The sequence below is a fragment of the Phyllostomus hastatus genome, unplaced genomic scaffold, assembly GCF_019186645.2.
Source record: "Phyllostomus hastatus isolate PE091 unplaced genomic scaffold, TTU_PhHast_1.1 phas_scaffold_78, whole genome shotgun sequence".
In the NCBI taxonomy this organism is placed as follows: domain Eukaryota; kingdom Metazoa; phylum Chordata; class Mammalia; order Chiroptera; family Phyllostomidae; genus Phyllostomus; species Phyllostomus hastatus.
Genome location: NW_025334041.1, coordinates 116,308,938 through 116,330,604, shown reverse-complemented (window position 1 = coordinate 116,330,604; position 21,667 = coordinate 116,308,938). Strand labels below are relative to the sequence as shown.

The following is a 21,667-nucleotide window of genomic DNA, read 5'->3' as shown; positions in this document are numbered from 1 at the left end:
TCTGCTTCCAAGTTTTTGTTAGTGCTTGTGTATTTGATGTGTGGCCCAAGGCAACTCTTCTTCTTCCATTGTGACCCAGAGATGCCAAAAAGTTGGACACTCCTGCTAAAATATCTTTCAGGACAGACTAATATAGTCTAACTTTTTTTCTTTTACTGATAAAGAAACCAAGGCACTGAAAGTCAGCAAGATTTTTCTAGCTAACTGAAAGCAAATCATTGAAAAATGTGGTAAACGTATGAGTTATTTTCGTCATTAAAAAGTATAATGACCAGTTTTTAACCTTTCTTTAATTCTTTTTACATTAATGCATTAAGAACTTCCTTAAATATGATCGTATGAATTGTAAGGAAGTAAGTAAAATCTGTGCTGACTTCAAGGTAGAATGATACCCTTCGTCTCTACTTACCCTGTTGGGAAATGAACACCCAAAACCCTGATCTCGCTACAGTACAAGTTGTAATATCTAGACAAAACCCAGAAACAACTATCTGAGGCTCTCTACAGATAAAACGAAGTAGAAAGTTTTTCTTGGGGTGGGGGGAGTTGAAATTCGCAGCAAGGAACATGATGAGCTTCTAGGTTTTGTGGCTTTCCTCTGAAGGTGGTCACTCAGACACGGGTCAACCAAAGGTGTGCACCCTGAAGCACAGGGAGAATACGACCACAGCCTTGTGGTTACGCGGAACAAGTTCAAAAGGTCTGACATATATGCACATGTAGTTAAAGGAAAGAAAAGGGCAGAAAAAGTATTTGAAGAAATAATGGCCTTGAACTTCTGAAACGTGGTTAATGACTTAAATGTACAGATTTCATAGTTTCATAAGCCCTAAGCAGAATACATTTGAAGAGAATTATTCCTAGAAACATCACGCTGAGACAGCTGAAAACCAAACACAAAGAGAAAACTGTGAAATCATGATTTCTTAGAAAATGACGCATTATATTCAACAACTATTTGAAGGATCACAGTCCCTCCTCAGAAACCAAGGAGGCAAGCATACAGTGAAACGTCTTTAAAGCACTGACAGAAAAAGAAAGTAATGAATTTTGTGTCTTGCAAAACTGTCTTTCAAAAATGAAGGTGGAGTGAAGATACTTTCAAATAATGGAAAACTAAGGGGATTCACAGCCACCGCACTTGCACTGCAAGAAATGTTACAGTGAGTTCTTTAGACTGGAGGCGAATGACAGCACAGAAAACTCAGAGTAAATATAGAGATACCGACATAAGGCTGTTACTTCTCGTAATTTCTTTGTAACACTGTTAAACGACAGTGTCTACGCCAGCCTCTCCTTGAACACTCCAGGGATGGGGAACTCACGGCCAGGTTTATTGTCTTCCTTAGGGTTAATCAGATCTTTCTCCCTTGAAGTCTACTTTTTATTTCCTGTTTGGGTCCTCTCCCCAGTCCCTGGGGTCACCAGAGTTCTCATCCCATCCCTGTTTCCCACCACCCTTTCTACACATCTACACAGTGACCACCAGAGGGCACTCCAAGCACGGCTCAGTCACTCACCTCTGCGTTCATTTCTTCCATGCACACTGTGCATTGTGGCAAGGGGTCCACTGGACAAATTAATCCCTGCCAAGAGATACAGTCATACCCTGGTAATTGCCGGCTTTAGAACTCGTCAAACCACGTACTCACGGCATTTTGATGAGGAAAAAAAAAGTTCCAGCACTCGGCGCTTGCTCCAGACTTGTCAGACTTGCTAGAAATTGTGTGAGTCAGGACTCCACCCCAGCAGGAAAAAAAAGCTTCATCGCTGGGTACTCGTCGGTTTCGGCACTCGACACGAGTTCCGGCAAGAATTAACGATGAGTGCCAAGGTATCACTGTATTTCATTGTTATTTCAAGTCTCTTGGGGCTTTAACCCAACCAGAGAAGATAGACAGGTAGGAGTAGAACTGCCAGGTTGTATGATAAGCCTGTATCCCGCCAGTGATGGACGAGGGTTCTGATTTCTGCACATTGTCATTACCCCTTGCCACTGTCTCTGTGATTACAGCCCTTCTGGTGGGTGCAAAGTGGTAGTTCATTGAGGTTTTGCTTTACCTTTCCCTAACAATTAATGACGTTGAGCATCTTTTTATATTTCTTTTTAAAGATTTTATTTATTTATTTTTAGAGGTGGGAAGGAGGGAGAAAGAGGGAGAGAAACATGGATGTGTGGTTGCCTCTTGCATGCCCCCTACTGGGGACCTGGCCCGAAACCCAGGCATGTGCCCTGACTGGGAATGGAACTGGTGACCCTTTGGTTCGCAGGCCAGCACTCAATCCACTGAACTACACCAGCCAGGTCTTTTTATGTTGTTATTGGACATTTGTGTATATAATTTGAAGAAATATTTTCAAATCTTTTGTCCATTTTTATTGGGTTATTTGTCTATTATTGAGTTATAAGAGTTCTTTGTAAATTCTGTATATAAACTCCATATCAGATATTCTCACAGTCTGTGGGTTGCCATTTTACTTTTCTTGGTGGTGTCCTTTGAAGTACAAAGTTTTCTATTTTAATAAAGACTAAATTGCCAATCATTCTTTTATTGCTTGTGCTTATGGTGTTGTATCTTAAGAAATCATTGCCTAACACAACATCACAAAGATTTATTTCTATGTTTGCTTCTACAAGTTTTATAATTTTAGTTCTTACATTTAGCTTTATGATTCACTGTGAGCTAATTTTTGTGTATTTTGTTAGCAGAGGCTCACATCCATTCTCCCGCAAGTGACTAGCCAATGATCTCCATATAGGTTTGCTTAATGAATGAATGAAAGTTTGATACAACTTGTGTTCAGAGATCACCAGCCGTCTAGGTTTTTCCTACTGTCTTATGGGCTAAAAAAAATAATCTATGAAACTGTCACAGGACAGAACAAATCTGCTTTGACCTATCCTATTTCTGAGACTCTCAGAATGGAGAAGAGAGTGCACTAGAACTGTTGAGAAAGTGTAACGGCATTTCAGCCACCTTGTGCTCTGCTAATAATTCTGCTAGCAACCCAGTGGGGGATGGGAGGGTTAGAGTATTCCTAGCACCTGTAAATTTGGGAAAACAAATGCTTCATTGCAAGGAGAGTAGGCATCAGCTGAATTGCAAAGACCAGATAAAGATTATGCAGAATCGACAAAGTTGAAAGGACTACTATATAAAAGGCTTCAGGGCTTGCTTTCAACTTCTGACATTTTTCTATCCCAAATTTTCAATTTACTACATTGAGAGTTTTGTCCATCCTGAAAAGTTCATAATGGACATAACGAGGGCCCAGGTGATGAGACTGCCTCTCGGAACCCTTCCGCGCACCTCCGCACACCTCTGCCCTCCGCACCGCAGCGTTCCCGGCTTTCTCAAGCCCTCAGTTCTGTCTTTCCAGCTCAGGGAGGCCAACAGCTCTGTCTGCGTTTCCCTTCCCTGTGCTGCGTCTCGGAAACTCTCTGGTCAATAAATTGAGGAAATTGTGGGCTCGTGTTTTTGTTTCCCTTTGCTCAGAAGCCTTTGTCACACACCGTCCATCCATCCTTCAGCCTCTGAACTTCGCATCACTGATGTTTACGGCGTCTCCGCTGTGAGTGCAGCAGGCCCGATCGCTGCGTCACGACCGGCGGTCCACATCCCGAGTCACACATTTTGGTAAGTCGTGTAGTTTATTTTCATTTGAATCAAAATACTTCCTGATTTATCTTGTAACTTCTTTGACATACTAGTTATTTGAACGTGTATAGATAGTATCTACAGACAGGAGTATTGATGTTTCATGCAGTTACAAACTTGTTTATCTCGTCTTTCAACTATATAAGTTGTTGCCTAGTATGTTTTGAAGCTCTGGGATGTGGTGCACACAAATTTAGGTTTGTCTCCTTGAGAACTGGCTTCTTCATCACGATGTCATTAATGTCTCTCTGTACCACTTTTGGTCCTCACTCTAAAACCTACTTTGCCTGATACTAATATAGCTGTCCCAGACTTTTAACTGTTTTCATAGTATATATTTTTCCACCCACTTACCTTTAATCTGAGTTTGTAGTCATAGCACATTTCTTGTGTATAGCATGAAGTTGGATCTTGCTTTTTTATCAAGTCTGAAAACTTCTGCCTTTTAATTGCAACACTCATGCCATTAACATTTCAAGTCATTACTGATATAATTGGATTTACATTTACCACCTCACTATTTTCTATTTTCCCATCCTTTTTATGTTCATTTCTGCTGCTTTCCCTGCATTATTTCTAGATTGAGTAGTTTTTTATAATTCTTCTTCTTTTCCACTGTTAGTTTATTACTTCATCTTTTTTAAGTTGTTGCTCCAGAATTCATACAATATGCATCTTAACATATTTCCACATTGAAGTTTACATCTCTATATATCACATGAGAATCTTTAATGAATTAAGTAAATGAATTCATGTGTTAATACACTAATGTATTAATTAATGAAACTTAATTGATCTTGTAGTTTTGCTTTCTAGTCGATGCTAAAAGAAAATGCATCCCTATAAGGAAGAATCCTTACAGGACAAAGGCCGTGAAAAGGGAAACCCTGACAGATGCTTATGCTCTGGACGCTCTCACTCCCCATTGGCCTCCCCAAACCTGCACATGGCACACACTTCTCAGAACGATTCCTTGAACTCTTTCTCGCATGTGTTACTGCTGCAGAGACTTAAAACCATCTTTATGAGGTGAGAGGACATAAATAAAATTAAATTATTTATTCTGAGGCACAGCCATCTGGCTTGTGTTTGAAGAAACCCAGCTCCTTCCCTTATGAAAAAGGAGCTTGAAGAAGAGCTCTCTCCCTGTCTCTCTCTCTCTCTCTCTCTCTCTCTCTCTCTCTCTCTCTCTGGGACTTCTTTCCTTTGGATGATAAGGAAGGCGTCTGACTTATCCAGCCTGCACACGTGGGAATGGGAAGAAACCCACTGTGTCAGGGAGGAGCCCTCTCTCCCAAGGCCCTCTGCCTCACCCCCCCACTCCACCCCTCCCACTTCAGTCCCCTCTTCTTCCACTTTCTCCCTCTGCTCTCCTCCTCCTCCCAGCAAGCCTGCCAGGTGGGAGAGGACATTGGGTATCCTTCACCTAGACTCCGACCATACTGAGCAAAGCCAAACCTTGAACTCAAGAAGATTGGGACAGAAGGAATCAACACAGTTTAGTACATATTTTAACCTTCCCCAACAATGTATTTCATTCATCCAAATCCCACACTATAGTAGGTGGGGAGAAATTAAGTCACAGCTCAGTGAACTTATAGAGAGAAGAACATCTCTTTCTTATGTATTAAGTGCACCCCATGGCTATTAAATCGTCCAAGCACCCACATTACCATCTGGCGCCATGCTTCTCCTTTTATCATGGGGTCGTGTGGAGCCTATAAAACAATCAACAGCTTTCCCTAGAAGGTTTTGCTTTACATTTTGGTTTCACCCTGCTTATTTGCCATGACTGGGTCTCAGCTCACAGCCTGTAAAGAATTAAAAGTCCAGGCAAGGAAGTGACTCTTTTTTTATTTGATTTATTGAGGTGACATTGGTTAATAAAATTTCATAGGTTTCAAGTGAAAAGTTCTATAATACATACTGTGTGTTCACCACCCCAAGCCAAGTCTCCTTCCATTAACATTCCCTGCCCCCCGCCCCTTCCCCTCTCCTACCTTCCCCACCCTCTTTCCCTCTGGTAATCACCACACTGTTTGTATCCATGAGTTTTTTTTTTCCTATGCTTAATCCCATCCCTTCATGAGTCCATTCCTCCAAGTGCCAGGAGCTTTCTCTCTTGCTTCTCAGTGAGATAACCTTAGGGTTACCACGCAAAGTTGGGATGGCTATTGCACAGCTACAGGGCAGTGAAATCACAGGTTCAAATCACCTCAATCGCTGTTCAGTTGCAACTCGTTCATCTGAGGTCTTCTCTCCTTCAGAATAGAGTGGAGCTCACGTTGCTCATTGCATTGGGGATAAGAGAGAGATGGCGTAAAACCTCTGACAAACTGAACACAAATGTCGTCTCGACCACACCGAGATCTCGACCACCCCTGCATTGCCTCCAGCACGTTTCTCGGGGAGACAGGACCGTCGGCAAGCACCTGACCGTGGCTTGGCACTTCCACTCCGGCTGTCCCTCTCCTGCGTGAGCTCTACAGACCCTAAACGACAGCCCCTGAAGGGCAAGAATTACATCTAATCCGACAATATCCTCCCACCCCTTACCACAAGCACTCAGTAAATGGTTGCTGAGTGAATAAATGTGCTCAGGCCTTAAATTCACACCGATCTGTGTAAGCTCTGTGGGGTCTCTCTTCTGAGAGGAGGAAGAAGAAGAAAGAAGAAGAAAGGAGAAAGAAGAAGAGGAAAAGGCTTCTGACCCTAACACGTACATGATAGGACAGCTGCTCTGACCAGCTAGGGGACCCGGTGGGAGGAGTGGCATTTTAACACCGTGGCTCTCAGTGTCTCCCTCTGTAATACAAAGGGGTGGGACTGGCTGCTGTCTAAAGGTGCTTCAGACCTTCAAATTCCGGGAAACAAACACAAGCCCACAACGTCTCTGACAAAGCCAGCAGGAAAACATTCCCTCCGTGAAAGTCTCAGCAAGAGCAAGACAAAGCATCTTGTTACTTAATAAGACCCGTGTATTCTTTTAACCAAGAACCACTCCACAGAAGCCTAAACTAGCCATGTTGTTGTTGCACTCTATTTTTAGGAGAAATAAGACATATATTTAGGGATGAGCACACATTCAGACTTTGTATTCAGTCTGTGTATATACTCTAACCCTAAGCAAAGAAAAACAGGATTGAAAACAATGGGTTTTGAGCACTAAGAATACCTCAGTTATTGAGGGAAGATTTAAGATCACACAGAGTTCATTCTACACTATATTTAAATTTATTGTATTTATTTTTTAAAGTTTTTAAAAAGATTTTATTTATTTTTAGAGATAGGGGAAGGGAGGGAGAAAGAGAGGGCTGACTGGGAATTGAACTGACGATCCTTTGGTTCACAGGCCAGCACTCAGTCAATCCACTGAACTGCACCAGCCAGGGCCACTCTACATTATATTTAAAGGTTTGTGATAATATTAACTCAAAATGACAATGGGTTTTTAAAAAATTTCTAAATATGTAAGTTACCTTATCAAATTAGGATTAACCAAAATAAAATTCTAGAGAACACCTTTTAGTAGCAAAAAAAAAAAGTGCAATTGCTAAGTAGCATTTTAGTCTTGAGATTACAAGTCCTGGCCAAAGAATACTGCCATTTATTGAGCACCTAATACATGGCAAGAACTGGCATGGATGTTTTCTATGGTTATAAGATAGTGTCATGGAGAGACTTTCGGTCAAGGTGGTGATGTAGGCAGACATGGCTCACCTCTTTGCACAACAACTAAATCACAGCTAAACTATAGGACAGCCATCGCTCAGAACTGACAGAAATTGAGTTGAATGGAAGTCTGACAACTATGGAATTAAAGAAACCACATCCATCCAGACTGGTAGGAGGGGCACAGATGTGGAGTGGACTGCTCCCACATCCACATGTGGTGGGTGGAAACTCAGAAGGGATGTTTCAGGAGCGAGAAGCTCCAGACCCACACCAGGCCCCCCATCCCAGGGCTCCAGCACCAGGAAAATGAGTCTCCACAACTTCTGGCTGCTAAAACCAGCAGGGATTGAATTGGTGGAAGCCCCAAGCAGTTTCCCTTAAAGAACCCACATACAGACTCACCTACTCAGATTCACTCACTCTAAGCTCCAGCAACAGGGTAGCAGCTTGAAAGGCACCAGTGGTATACAGGGAGAAACTGCAGTGTCTGGCAACAAGGTGAGCAGAGGCTTTTTCTAAGATGAAGGCCTCTGCTCCCACAGAGCCAGCAGACTGGTACTGTATCTAAGATTCCATCAACCTGGCTAACACTGACCCACCTTAGAGATCCCCAGAGACTCCGCCCCACCCAATTTACAGGTCCCCACAAGCTGCTTTTCCATATGAATGGTCTTAGCTTATGCTATGCTTAGTTTATGCTTCACAACTTCCTAAATCCTCTCAAAGTAGCAGCAGCTGGCCTCAGTGAGAACCAGGCCCAGAATTAGCAGCCTAGATTCATTGCTTGGCTTCTTCTGAAAAATCTCCAAGCCCAGCACAAGTAGTAGCAGCCATCTTAGACTGCTTTATAACTCAGGCAGAGTGGCCCGGGCAAAACACAGGTGGGGGCTGATCTTGACCTGCACCATCTGGGAAACCCCAGGGACCAGCACACCCAGTGGACAGCTACAGACCACACAGAAGCACCTCCACCCTGCCCCTGCACAGCTGATCTTCCACAGTGGGGTGGAGGTTGGTGGAAAGTGGTCACACACAATCCTTGCAGCTGACTGGCCTGGATGAATCCCTCCCATTGGTCTGCCAACAGAAACCAATGCTCAACTACAAGAGAAGGGTATACTCAGCCCACACAGAGGGTGAACCTAGAGTACCCAGCTTGGGTGATAGGGGAGGCTGTGCCACTGGACCCTACAAGACACCTACTACATGAGGCCACACTACCAAGACACGGAGTCAAAGCAGCTCTATGTAATACATAGAAACAAACACAGGGAGACTGCCAAAATGAGAAGGAAAAGAAACATGGCCCAAATGAAAGAACGGATCAAAACTCCAGAAAAAGAACTAAATAAAGTGGAGATAAGCAATCTATCAGATGCAGAGTTCAAAACACTGTTTATAAGGATGCCCAAGAAACTTACTGAGGACCTTAAGATCATAAAAAAGACCCAGTCAGATTTGAAGGATACAATCATTGAAATAAATAACAATTTACAGGGAAACAACAACAGAGTGGACGAAGCCAAGAATTAAATCAATGATTTGGGACATAAGGAAGAACAACCAATCAGAACAACAAGAAGAAAAGAGAATCAAAAACAAACAAGGAGAGTGTGAGCAGCCTGTGGGACAACTTTAAGCAATCCAACATTTGCTTCATAGGGGTGCCAGAAGGAGAAGAGAACAAGCAAAAATTTGGAAATATATTTGAAAAAATAATGAAAGAAATCTTCTCTAATTTGTTGAAGGAAATAGACATGCAAATCCAGGAAGCACAGAGTCCCAAACAAGATTAATGCAAAGAGGCCCACTCCAAGACACATCATAATTACAATGCCAAAAGTTAAAGGCAAAGAGATGGGAGGGTGGGTATGGGAGGATGGGTGAAGAGGTGAGGGAATTAAGAAGTACAAACAGGTATTATAAAACAGCCATGGGGGTGTAAAGTACAGTGTAGGAAATGGAGCAGCCAAAGAACTTACACGCATGACCCTGGGACATAAACAAGGGTTGGGGGTTGCCAGAGGGGATGGGGAGGGTATTGGGTGGAGGGGGGCTAAGGGAGAAAAATCAGGACAACTGTAATAGCATAATCAATAAAATATAATTTAAAAAATAAGACAGTGTCATGGAGGGAACTGGAAGTCTTGTGTCACAGAGCTCCAGCCACACTTTCCGATCCGTTCCTAGCAGAGTGTCCTCCCTGTCCCTGTGCACTCCTCAACATGAAGGGTGGCGTCCAACCTTAGCACATTGCCCTGCGCCTTCATTGCGCCTGCTTGGAGTTCTGAACTGTGGTGGAAAAGCTCTGTAAGTCATTCCTCTTTTTTAGTTTCAGATCAAAACCCTTCATTTCAAGTTAGCAAAATGAAAAGAGAAGAAGTGACACTATAAAAACTTGAAAAAAGAGAAAATAGAAAAAAGAATAAATAAAAAAAAGAGAAAATAAACACAGCTCAGTACCTTATAAAAATCTTCATGAGTCCAGGAGTGTTTTGATTCAAAGGAAGTTACTTAACCTCCACGATTCAGGAAGCATTTAATGAATAGCAAAAACACTATTTATATGGTAATGATTTGTGCTTTTTAGAAATCTAACATCATCCTCAGATCCTTCAAAAATCCTGTGTAACCATCTTCCATAGGCGATGCCTGTATTTAGAACTGTGTCTGACAACACTGGTGCTCATTTCTCAAGAGCTTGCTCAGTATTACCAATGCTTGCTATAGGCCTCTGTCAGAGGAGACACGTGCCTTCACATGTTCTGATTACAAGTTTCCAGCCCCTTCCTCCCAGAGCGCAATGTCTCAGCACTCGTGCTAGGGTGACCCCCTCCACAGAGGTTGCAAATTCTAGTGCATATTAGCTGATCAGTCCCAGCTCTTAGCAGGTTCCGTGAGCAGATCCTCCAAAAAATTTTTAAGGAAAGTAGAATGTAGAAACTACCACATTTTTAATTTTTGGAAACACTGAATATAGTAAAATAGTAATAAAGAAAATCAAACTATGTGTGAATCACTGTCTGAGCTCCCAAAAGCCAGTTTTCTGCCCAGATTCCTCCTTCGAGTTGCAGCTCCAGCTTCCATTCTGGGGTCCTTCGAGGCCTGGTGTTCAAGATGCACCTTCTTGATGAGATCCTGGGGACTGTAGTGAAGAAATCCAGGAGGAAAGTCACTGGGTCCTTCTGCCTCACCGTCACTGTAGGTGTGTCACAGGTGAGCAGCGTCTGATCTTATTCAGTCAGCTCCTTATTTGACGCTCACTCATTATGCAGATATTTCCACTGGTTTCCAAGGGCAGGAGAGTTTGCCGTAGCTCCTCTAAAACACTTCTTTACTCCCTCAGTAGCCATCCACTATCATGTCTTCTTTGCGGTCATTAAAACCTTCAGTAAAACCCACACCAGTTCTCGGGGTTTGGCTCTGATATCTCTAATAGGGGTTCTGAAATCGCCAAGGCAACAGAGGCACTAAGCCAAGGCATGCACTTGAAATGGGGTCAAGGGATGGTTGCACTTTCAGCAATATGAAGAGAGGGCTCCTCTGTTAAAAGTCTGCTAATCAGTTCCCATCTTTCATGATGAACTAAGGAAAAGAAAGAAGTGACTGAATTTTCACTGGGCAGAAAATTTGCTGTGGGGCCATGCAGAAGTAAATCTGTGCTAATTTGTATGGGTATGGAATATGTATCTTTATAATTAACTCTATAAGCATCTCCCTCAACCCAAAACTTTCTTGACTACAGAGTCCCATTGCATTGAGACAGAGCAGGTATAAAGCCTCATGTACGTGGATCACACAGAGTAGTAGGTAGGGAAGCTGCACCCTTTCTAGGAGGAATAGCTAAGGGCCTCGTTGACGCTTCCACGGGAGAGCAGGATGGAGACCTCTGCGAGGGTGAGAGTACACAGGAAGTGGCCCCGCACAGGTGACTCTCCAGGCCAGCTGGAGGACCACGGGAGGCCTACTCCTACACATATCATATATATATGAACGATTATATCATATATATGTGAACGTGAAAGGTTACAGGTTAAGCAGCTTGGTGATTTTCAATAGCATTGTGGGAGCCTTGTTTCTTTTTTTTTCTTTAATGTGGTTTCTTTAAAAGATAAATGGAATGAGGGCTTTCCGAAATTTGGGGTAGTCCTCAAAGATCTTGAGGTAGAACCTAAAAGATAAGAAACAAAAAATTGTAAATATAAACAATGTTTGGGGGTTGCTGGGTCTAAAATCCTACTTGTAAGTCAACCTACATTTATTCAGGGCCTGACTCTTGCTGATGGCCATTTGTCCACCTTCTGTCTCCCTCCTGCATCCTCCTCCTATAAATGTTAGAGCTTCATGTGTTGGGAAATATGAACAATGAGAGGGCAGCAGGGATGGTTGCACAAGATCATGAATGTGCAACCACTGAATTGTATACCACTGAACCACTGCACCACTGCAACCACTGAATTGTGCAACCACTGAATTGAAAATGGTCAATTTTGTCAAGTATGTTTTACCACAATAAAAGAAAATGTAATAGCCAGAAAGAAGTACTCCACTAACTCAGCTGGGAAATGTAGGAAACAAGAGACCCCAAAGGCTATGGACAAGGTTAACCCTAGAAACATATTCCCAGGGAAATATCCCTTCATAAGGCCTGGGATGCCAAGAAAATGCTACCTTGCATTATGGGTTGAATCGTGTTCCCACAAAATGTATGCTGAAGTCCTAACCCCCAGTATGTGAGACTGTGACCTTATTCTGGAAATAGGGCCATTGCAGGCATAACTTATTAAGTTAAAATGTGGTCATCCTGGAGCACGGCTGGCCCTTAATCCAAATAACTAGTGTCTCAGGAGAAGGGGAGAAGAGACACAGAGACAGAGACACAGGAAAAAGGCCATGTGAACGCAGAGGTGGGGAGTGGAGTGATGCAGCTATGAGCCATGGAAGACCAAGGTGGCTGGCCTCCACCAAAAGCCAGGAAGAGGCGAGGGGGGATTCTTCCCCACACCATCGTAGGGGACGTGCATGGAGATCAGATAGCATGATTCCTCCAACTTCGCTCTTCTTTCTCGAGATTGCTGTGGATATTCAGGGTGTTTTGTGGTTCCGTATAAATTTGTGGATTATTTGTTTTAGTGCTGTGAAAAACGTCATTGGTATTTTGATAGGAATTGTGTTGAATCTACAAATTGCTTTGGGCAGTATAAACATTGTAACAATGTTAATTCCTTCTATACACAAGAACAGTATATGCTTTCATTTATTTGTATCTTCAATTTCTTTCCTCAGTGTCTTATAATTTTCTGAGTATAGGTCTTTTACCACCAAGGTTGGAGGAATCACACTACCGATATCAAGCTATTCTATAAGGCCATAGTAATCAAAACAGCATAGTACTGGCATAAAAATAAACATATAGATCAATGGATCAGAATAGAGAACCCAAAAATAAACCCACATCTATATGGTCAATGAAGGTTTGGCCAAGGAAGCAAGAACATACAGTAGGGTAAAGACAGTTTATTCAATAAATGGTGTTGGCAAAATTGGACAGATACATAAAAAAGTGAAACTAGACCATCTTCTTACACCACATAAAAGAATAAACTCAAAATGGATTAAAGACTTAAATGTGAGACTCAAAATCATAAGAATCCTAGACGAAAACATAGGCAGTAAAATCTCGGGCATTTCCCTTAGTAATATTTTTTCTTGATATATCTCCTTGGGCAAGGGCAACAAAAGCAAAAATAAGCAAATGGGACCACATCAAACTGAAAAGTTTTTGCACAGCAGAGGAAACCATCAACAATATGAAAACACAACCCACTGAACAGGACATATTCATCAATGCTAACTATGAGAGAATCAAGCCACTCAGTTTGTTGGCATCTGTGTCGGCCACCCGGGGAGACTAATACATCTTGTAAAAAGGCTTTCTACTTAGGTGGCCTGGCTCTCCTCTTGAAACTGGTCGCTCTCAAGTTATGATCACAATACGGTCTGTTAAAGCTCCTTAGTCTGAAGTGGGGGACTGCTAGTAACAATACATTACAAGGCGTGGCTGGACTTGGGTGCTGCGGTGAGAGGGATGTGGCGAGCTGCCTCCCGCAGAGCCCAGTTAGCCCCATAAAAAAAGACACCCTCTTGCTCTCCCTCTGGAAGTGCTGGCAAAAAAGGATAGGGGCTCAGTCTGGATTTCGTCGTTGCACAAGCTGGAACCCTTGGGTGCAACTGCTGTCCCTCCCGTGACCAAGTCTGGCTAAGTCCGTGTTTCTCAGGGCCCCTCCCTCAAACACCTTGCCAATGCCCTTCCTCCCACTCCCTCTCGGCCTCTGGGGCATGGCGACAGACCCAATCTGAGGCAGGGGAACTGCTACCCTGACTCTCAAGCCCCCACCACAAGTCTAGGAGGCAGCAAGAACAGGTCATGAGGAGAGCTGCTGTCTCACTCATTTCTGCAGGGCTCTGCATACATTCCACACTGGGGAGAAGAATCCATTCTCAGTGTAACCTTCAAGACTCTGCAATTAATCAGTAGCTGCACTAAAACACCTCTGCAGGAGCTTACAGGGTTCCCCTGGGTCCTGGTTCCAAGTCTGTTTCCCTCCCCTCCAAATTCTCTCTCTCTCCTTCCCACTCTCCCTCTCCCTCCTTTCCCCCATCCCCAATAATCACAGGCATTCTCTTTCCTCCAACTACAAAAGCCATTTTAGAGAAAGGACCAGAAATTTGCATTTAAAGCCTGATAACAACTTGGTATCTTACCCTTTCCCTGCCAGTGATACTTCTGGTTAACCCTCTTGTCCCCCTCATCCCAGGTGCAGGGGCTGGGAAGCAGGTGGGGGCTGGGAAAGCTTCAGGCTAGACCTACAGAGGAAAGGTTCTAAACCCCAGCAAATCTCCCAGCATTTCCCAGGTGATCAGACTGTCCTGAAATTGTGTCACACAAGTAATTGCTTCCTGTGCCTTCCAGGAAGCCAGCAATGACCTTGGCTATGGTTTATGGAGGGTGGGGAGAGAGGCAGGAGGAGAGCACCAAAATAAGCCCTGGTATTACATGGATTCCAAGGAAATGGTCCTGCAGTTTCCAGGAATCTGTGATGACCTGAACTGTTAGCACCAAACCTAGAATTAAAAATAGCAGCCACACTGGGCCCAGGGCTGGTGCTTTTCCCTGGGGGCTCTCTATCCTGGCTATAGCTCAGAATTATCTGTGAAGCTTTAGGAAGAGCTGAGCATGGTCCCATGCATGGAACACACATTGAGAAACGTGACCGAAGCGAACTGAATTAAAGCATGGAAATGGAAGCTGTTTCTTACACCTCCTGACTCTTGCCAACCCGTGGCCATCACCAGCGAAGCCTGCTGGAAGGGGACAAAGACTGAGCCCACTGACCTGTGTGGACACAAGGCACTTTTCTCTGGGAAGTCTTCTTTGACAAGGTGGCCCAGTGGCTTCCCAAGTCACCTGGAGGGCCTTTGTCTACCTGGGTTCATTTTTGCTCATAGGAAAACAGTTGTTATTGCTCTCCCACCTGAATTCCAACTTCAGGGAAAGCCCAAGAAGTCAGAATCCACCACTACAGATTACAATAAAACAAATGTCTTAGGTTTCTACGTCTGACCCGGTGTGCTAAGAGCCCGTTTGCAGTGGGAAGCTATTTGGATACTGCCACCTTGATTGGAAAGTTTACCTATGGTGGTGAAAAGCTCGCAGCCCAAGGAAACAAAGCGAGAAAAATGCAAATGCAAGTCCTGGGAGGGACCAGGTGGCCAGGGCAAAGCCGATCCATTCGATGATCTCACCGAGGAAATTGGCTCCTGAAACGTATGTGAACAAGCCACCTGTGTGCACAAGAATGCAAAGTCAATCGTCAGAACGGGATCGTCGGGACATTAAAACCCCTATGCATGCATGTGCATATGATGAACGTGGGGCCGGTCACCCTCTTTCCAGTCATCACCATCTAGTGCAATCCACTTGGGAACAAAGGAAAACAAAGTGACAGCAGCCTGCTGTCCGCGGAATATCCTGGAACGTGAGGATGGCCCCAGCTGCCTGACAGGCTCCCTCCAGATCTCTAACAACTGCAGGAGCCCCGACTCTGAACAGGACAAGGATGAGGGGCGGGAGGCCTAGGCTTTGTCCCATTCTATTAAGTAACGTTTCCAGGCCACCTCTCACCGTTTCTCTGTCTCCTGGACACCCACACTGCTGGTCAGCATAGTTCACGGTCATGGTCACACGGGGTAAAACAACAGACCAGGTGAAAACTGTAATGCCGATGTGAGAAGTAATTCGCTTCTCCTTTGGCATTGGCCCTCCCACAGTGGCACACTCCGCTGGAGTTTAACGGAGGGTGGGAGCCGCGGGGTTTGGGCCTCCTGGAGCCCCGTGAGCTCTGCTGCAACCGATTCTTTCAAGGTTTCTTCCTATCTAGCCACATATTCTGACAACAGAGCTCTCTTAGAAATCACCGTATTTCTAATCAAAGTAAATGTATCTGCACTCGGAATTTCTGCCCCACACCAAACTGGCAAAGTGTCACCTAAAACAAATATTTTTCTTTCCGTGGTTATATAAAGAGTATTTTGTGTTTTTTTTAAAGCATTCTCTAATATAAGCCTATAGTCGGAAACTAACCTTGGCAATCTAGCTTTTAAGAGCTTTCCGTGCCCCTCTTTGTCTAGTGACGGAGTGGAGATTTAAACTCGGAAACCCCTGAAAGTCGCCCTCCTTAAGGATGGCGCTGCCTCAGCGGGTTCCAGGCCGCGCTTCCCCAGGTGCTGAGAGGAACCGCTGACCTGCTGAAAGGAGTCTATAAACTGTCCATGAAGAGACCAAATGATACATCTCAACCCACGCTATTATTTTTGTTCGATGCACGTACTGGTGGGGTGTTAGCAACACTTACATTCATTTAAATGTGCTATTAAATTCATAGGAGCTTTGTCATTATTTTCTAATCAATGACTATTAATCTGCACTAACACCATTTCATAATTTATAAAAATTTTTTTAGAGAAAGAGAAGGGGAGGGAGGGAGAAAGACAGGGAGGCAGACACTGATGTGACAGAGAAACATCGATGATTTGCTTCTCGTATGAGCCCCAGCAGGGGACCAAACCCATGAGCCAGGCGCGTGTCCTGCCAGGAAACTGCACTGGCGACCTTTCACTTTGCAGAATGATGCCCAACCAACTGAGCCGTGCCAACCAGGGCCGGGAAAATGTTTAGTGTACTGGGTTCTGTTTACATAAAAAATGACGGGGCCCACAATCTACACAAATACATACCCAATGATATTGGACTGCTTGCACTGATTCGCTCCCACTTGCTTATATTAGCTCACACCCCGATTTCTTGGGAGCAGTTAGGATTTGTTTCTGAAAATGCACTTGTGAGACAGTGCATCCCAATTTCTGATTAAGTAAATATGGTTCTTTGTACCTTTGAGAACATAATACAAGTGGCTGGAAATACACAAGGACTACCCCGACTACTCATTAGATAAATCTAGTGAGACGGATGGAGAGGACAGGTTTGCTGGGCGTGCATGATTCAGCTCTATTTGCTAACCTAGGAAATACCGACTCTCTTTTCAAACACGATGGTTAATGTTTGTGTCACTTACATGGGCCACGGAGTGCCCACATATCTATCTGGGTAAAACCTTAGTTTTGGGTATGTTCATGAGGATATTTCTGGATGAGATTAATATTTGAATTGGCGGACTGAGTAAAGCAAATTGCCTCCCCCAAGGCGGGTGGGCCTCAGCCAGCCCACGGAAGCCTGGATAGAACAGACAGCGGAGCAAGGAAGAACTCACTCTCACTGCCTGACTGTCTTCAAGCTGCGGCATCGGTTGGTTTTCTCCCGCGCTCTGCCAGGAACTTACCCCACCTGCCGTCCTGGGCCTGCGGCTTACGCATGGCAGATCATGTGGCTTCTCAGCCTCCAAAATCATGTAAGCCAATTCCTTATGATAAACAATACAGATCTATATTCCTATCTATGTCTTATTGGTTCTGTTTCTCCTAAGAACTCCAGTACAGCACACGATAGTCTCACCAACTTCAACGAGGCAGCAGTCAATTTCCACCCCACACAAGCCTCACTCTCCCCACCCGTATCTTCAGGGCTCTGTGACCTGGCACCTTCTGAGAACCCTTGTACCTCTCTTGAACTTCAGGGTTCAGATCTGAAACATAAATGTGTTGTGGGTTGGGATGGGACGTGGAGAAGTCTCTAGAGAGTCCCCAAGTTGGGATACATTGTGTCATTTGCACCCTCACTGCACACTCTTCGTTTGTCACTCACATCATAATCCCTGGGACGGGCTCAGGGGGAAGGGTGGGAACTGGAGGGCAGGGGAGGCATTACCTTGTGGAATCTTATAGATGATTTCTCCAGGCTTCCGGAGCTGGTACAATATATAGTCACTGTGAATGTTGATGCCCATGCCAAAGATAAATAGGAAGACACCTAAGCAAAGAAGAGAGAGGGAAATGAAAAAAATGCATCCTGATTTTGATGTTTTTCTCACAAGCTAAGTTTTTTTTCGTCCTAAAAATGAAAGGAAGAACATTACATTTCAAATGCTAAGAATGGCACTAAGATGTGGCAAATAAAAGAGGGAGATGTAGCTGTCCCCACGTGAGCACACACAGAACTTGCTTTTGTTCATTTTCCTTTGCTCGTGTGGCTTTTTGTTTATTTTCCTTTGTTCGTGTGGCTCCAGAGCATGCCACTGTGTACATGTACCTGCATTTGCACAATGAGACCTCTGGTTGTGCGTGTTCTCAAATGTTTGCTGCGGCTGCTGCATGGAGAGGTGTCACTGAAGACCAGGTTCGTGTGAAGGTCACCGGAGCAGCTCTGGCAAGAGGTCATGTGACTTGGACTAGGATGAACTCAGTGCATTTCAGGAGAAATGAGCCTCGTTGGCACAAATGAGCCTCATTGGGAGCTAGGGGCAGCAGCTCTTCGCTGGTAGAGAGAATCTGACGTGTGATGTGAAGAGAACGATTGAAGGAAATCCCGAGATTTTGGGTCTGAGCCAAACTAATACGTAAACAAGTTGAACCTTCCTGGATTTTAGTTCCTCTTGCAGATAACGAAACAAAGTCAATGATCAGGTTTTTCAACAGTTTTAGAAAGGTGCTCAGGAAAACTCCATGAGAGGATGCGTGAATTGAAAAAGACCTAGATAAAGTGAGGGACAAAGCTGCGTGACAATATAGGGTCAGGGCAGTCTAGGCGGAGGGCGTGGTCTGCACAGAAAAAGCTCTGGAGCAGGACACACTTGGCCATTTAAAGCTCAGCGGGAAGGCCACTGAGGCTACAGCACAGCCAATGAAGTGGATGAGACAGGAAATAAGGTCGGGAAACCGGGCTGAACCAAGGACATGTATGTGGGTTTCACAGGCAGTGGTAAGGAATTTGCATTTTATCCTGCAGTCTCACTGGGGAGTTCTGAGATGAGGAATGACAGGATGTTTTACACAGCTCTCTCAGGCTGCTGTATGGAGAAAAGACTGGGGTGGGGGTCGGAGAAGGGGAGAATGGGATCACTGAGAGGTCACTGTAATAGGGTGGGGCGAGGTGATGGTGATTTCGACTGGGCGGAGCCATGCTAGGTGTAGAGTGGTCAGGTCTGCTTACCCAGGATAAACCGTATGTCTGTGTACCACTCAGCAGGGTAGTCAGCGCAGTAAATCAGGTAGTAGCTTTGCAGGAATCCATTTCCCATGCAGAAGACAAAGCCTTTGATAAGTATCCCAATTGGAAAAGGCCTCCCTCTACTGAGGAGGGCATAAATAAATGTCCTGGGATATACAGGGGACAAAGGTCAGGATCGTCATTACAAATATATATATCAATGAGAGGCAAAGGTTTCATATAGATAATCACATCAAATCACATCAAATCAGGATCGTCATTACAAATATATATATCAATGAGAGGCAAAGGTTTCATATAGATAATCTAAAAACGATTTTCCCCTAAATCTGTGCAATGAATAAACATTATCCCGCTCTAAAACAAGCATTTATATTTGTCTTGTTTCATTAAAATCCATTGTAGTCACCATTCATTATCTTATTTTAGTCTTAGAATAGTCTTGACCTGGCTGGTGTAGCTCAGTGGATTGAGCGCAGGCTGCGAACCAAAGTGTCGCAGGTTCGATTCCCAGTCAGGGTACATGCCAGGGTTGCAGGCCATGACCCCCAGCAACCGCACATTGATGTTTCTCTCTCTCACTCTCTTTCTCCCTCCCTTCCTTCTCTAAAAATAAATAAATAAAATCTTAAAAATAAAAAAGAATAGTCTTGAAAGGTCAATGTCATGACCATCTAGTACTTAGTAAATTCAATCCTAGGAGCCCAGGGTTGGATGCTGTGCTCTCTGTAAAGCAGAGAAGCTCTGATGATATGGGAAGAAAGGTAAAGCCAGGTGCTCCTCATCTGCTGGGGGAGTGGCATTGTGGCAGCAGCCCCTGGGCTGTGTGGTTTTGCATCGTGTCTCTCCTGTGTGATTTAATGACTGATGTTGTAGCCTTCCCTCCAGAGTGGCTGCAGAATCCCTTGAGGGAGCAGAAACTTCCCTAAATGGTAGGAATTATAAATCTAGAGGAGTCTAGGAAGAAGGGCCTAAAAATATCAATAGCTTAGCCCTGGCTGGCGTAGCTCAGTGGATTGAGGGCGGGCTGCAAACCAAAGCATCGCAGGTTCGATTCCCAGTCAAGGCACATGCTTGGGTTGCAGGCCACGGCCCCCAGCAACCACACATTGATGTTTCTCTCTCTCTCTCTTTCTCCCTCCCTTCCCTCTCTAAAAAAAAATAATAATAAATAAAATCTTTTAAAATTTTTTAAAAAATAGCCTCAAAATAAAATATTGCCCAAGGTATGCGCTAAATTCTATACTTCAGATTATAAATTATCTTTATAATTTGTCTTCTCTATGGTGCAATGTAACAGGAAAGTTTATAAGCCTATACACATAGTTTAATAAATAACTATCAAATAAGTACCCAAATAGTCACTGAGTCAAGAAGTAGAACACTGTCATCACCTAGGAAGCCTTCCACGGGTCCCTCTCTGTTCACAGTACTACCATCACCCCAGAAGTAACTATCGTCCTGATTTTTATGACAATCATTTCTTTTTGCCTCTGTGTAATTTTACCACATTGGTATGCATCCCTGAAAAAAATAGTTTATTTTACTCATTCTTAATTCCATATGAATTGAACAATATTCTATGATTCTTAATATAGCCTTATTTATTTATTTTATTTGTTTATTTATTTTTTAGAGAGGGGAGGGGAGGGAGAAAACGAGGAAGGGAAACACCAATGTGTAGTTGCCTCTCCCGTGCCTCCTACTGGGGACCAGGCCTGCAACCCAGGCATGCGCCCTGACTGGGAATTGAACCAACGATCCTTTGGTTCGCAGGCTGGCACTCAATCCACTGAGTCACACCAGCCAGGGCTCTTAACATATTCTTTAATGTCTTAGTTCTTTAACTCAGCATTATGTTTCTGAGACTCAAAAATACATATTGTTGCATATAGTTATACTTCACTTACTTTCATTGTTATATATCATTCTCATATAAGAATATACCATGTGTTTATCTGTTTTAGTTTGATGGATATTTAGGTTGCTTCTAGGGTGTAATTGTGTTAGGCCTCCCAAATTTTCCCATTATTTCAATGGATTTTTTATATTTAAAGCTTTAATACATCTGGAACTTACTTTGTTGTAATAACTTGAATAAGAATCCAACTTATTGTTCCCTAACACCAGTAAATTTACTAAATATCTTTCTCATGCCAGGCATTGTCATTGGTGCTGTGCACTAAATGATCACACATGCACATTGGTTCTTCTTCTGGACTCTCGGTTCTGTCCCACCAATCTCACTGTTACCATAACTGCACTGCTTTAGTAACTGTACTTTCAGGTAGGTCTGAATCCTGGGTGGGGCTATTCTTACATCGTCATACTCTCTGAGGATTGTTCAATTTATTCGTGACTCGTTATTTATTCATGTAAACTTAAAAGCAACTTGTGAAACACACTCTCCCAAACTTTAGAATTTTCTTAAATTTAAAAGTTAGTTGAGAGAACGCAATGGCAGAAGGACGATGTGTTGCCACCCTTCAAGGCCAGGCAGGTCCATGGTATTTGTGCAGATGGAAAAATATTCACGGAGCCGCTGGGATGTCTGGCGTGCCTTTATTCACGGGTGGGCGAGCCACGCACGCTGCAAGCTGCATGTCTATCTTCCTGTCTCATGTCCTGGCCCCGGCTCCTCAGCATGGCA

General features: G+C 43.8%; 1 protein-coding gene across 1 annotated transcript in view; it reads right to left on the bottom strand.

The window, feature by feature from the left end:
• Positions 1–11,438: 11,438 nt before the first annotated feature.
• Positions 11,439–21,667, bottom strand: part of SRD5A2 (steroid 5 alpha-reductase 2) — a 42,166-nt gene continuing 31,937 nt past the window's right edge. Inside the window, exons 2-5 of the mRNA XM_045828673.1 lie at positions 19,000–19,163; positions 17,719–17,820; positions 15,029–15,179; positions 11,439–11,505 (exon numbers count right to left, since the gene is read on the bottom strand). Coding sequence (XP_045684629.1) covers positions 11,439–11,505; positions 15,029–15,179; positions 17,719–17,820; positions 19,000–19,163 — 484 coding nt within the window. The remainder of the gene's footprint in view (positions 11,506–15,028; positions 15,180–17,718; positions 17,821–18,999; positions 19,164–21,667) is intronic.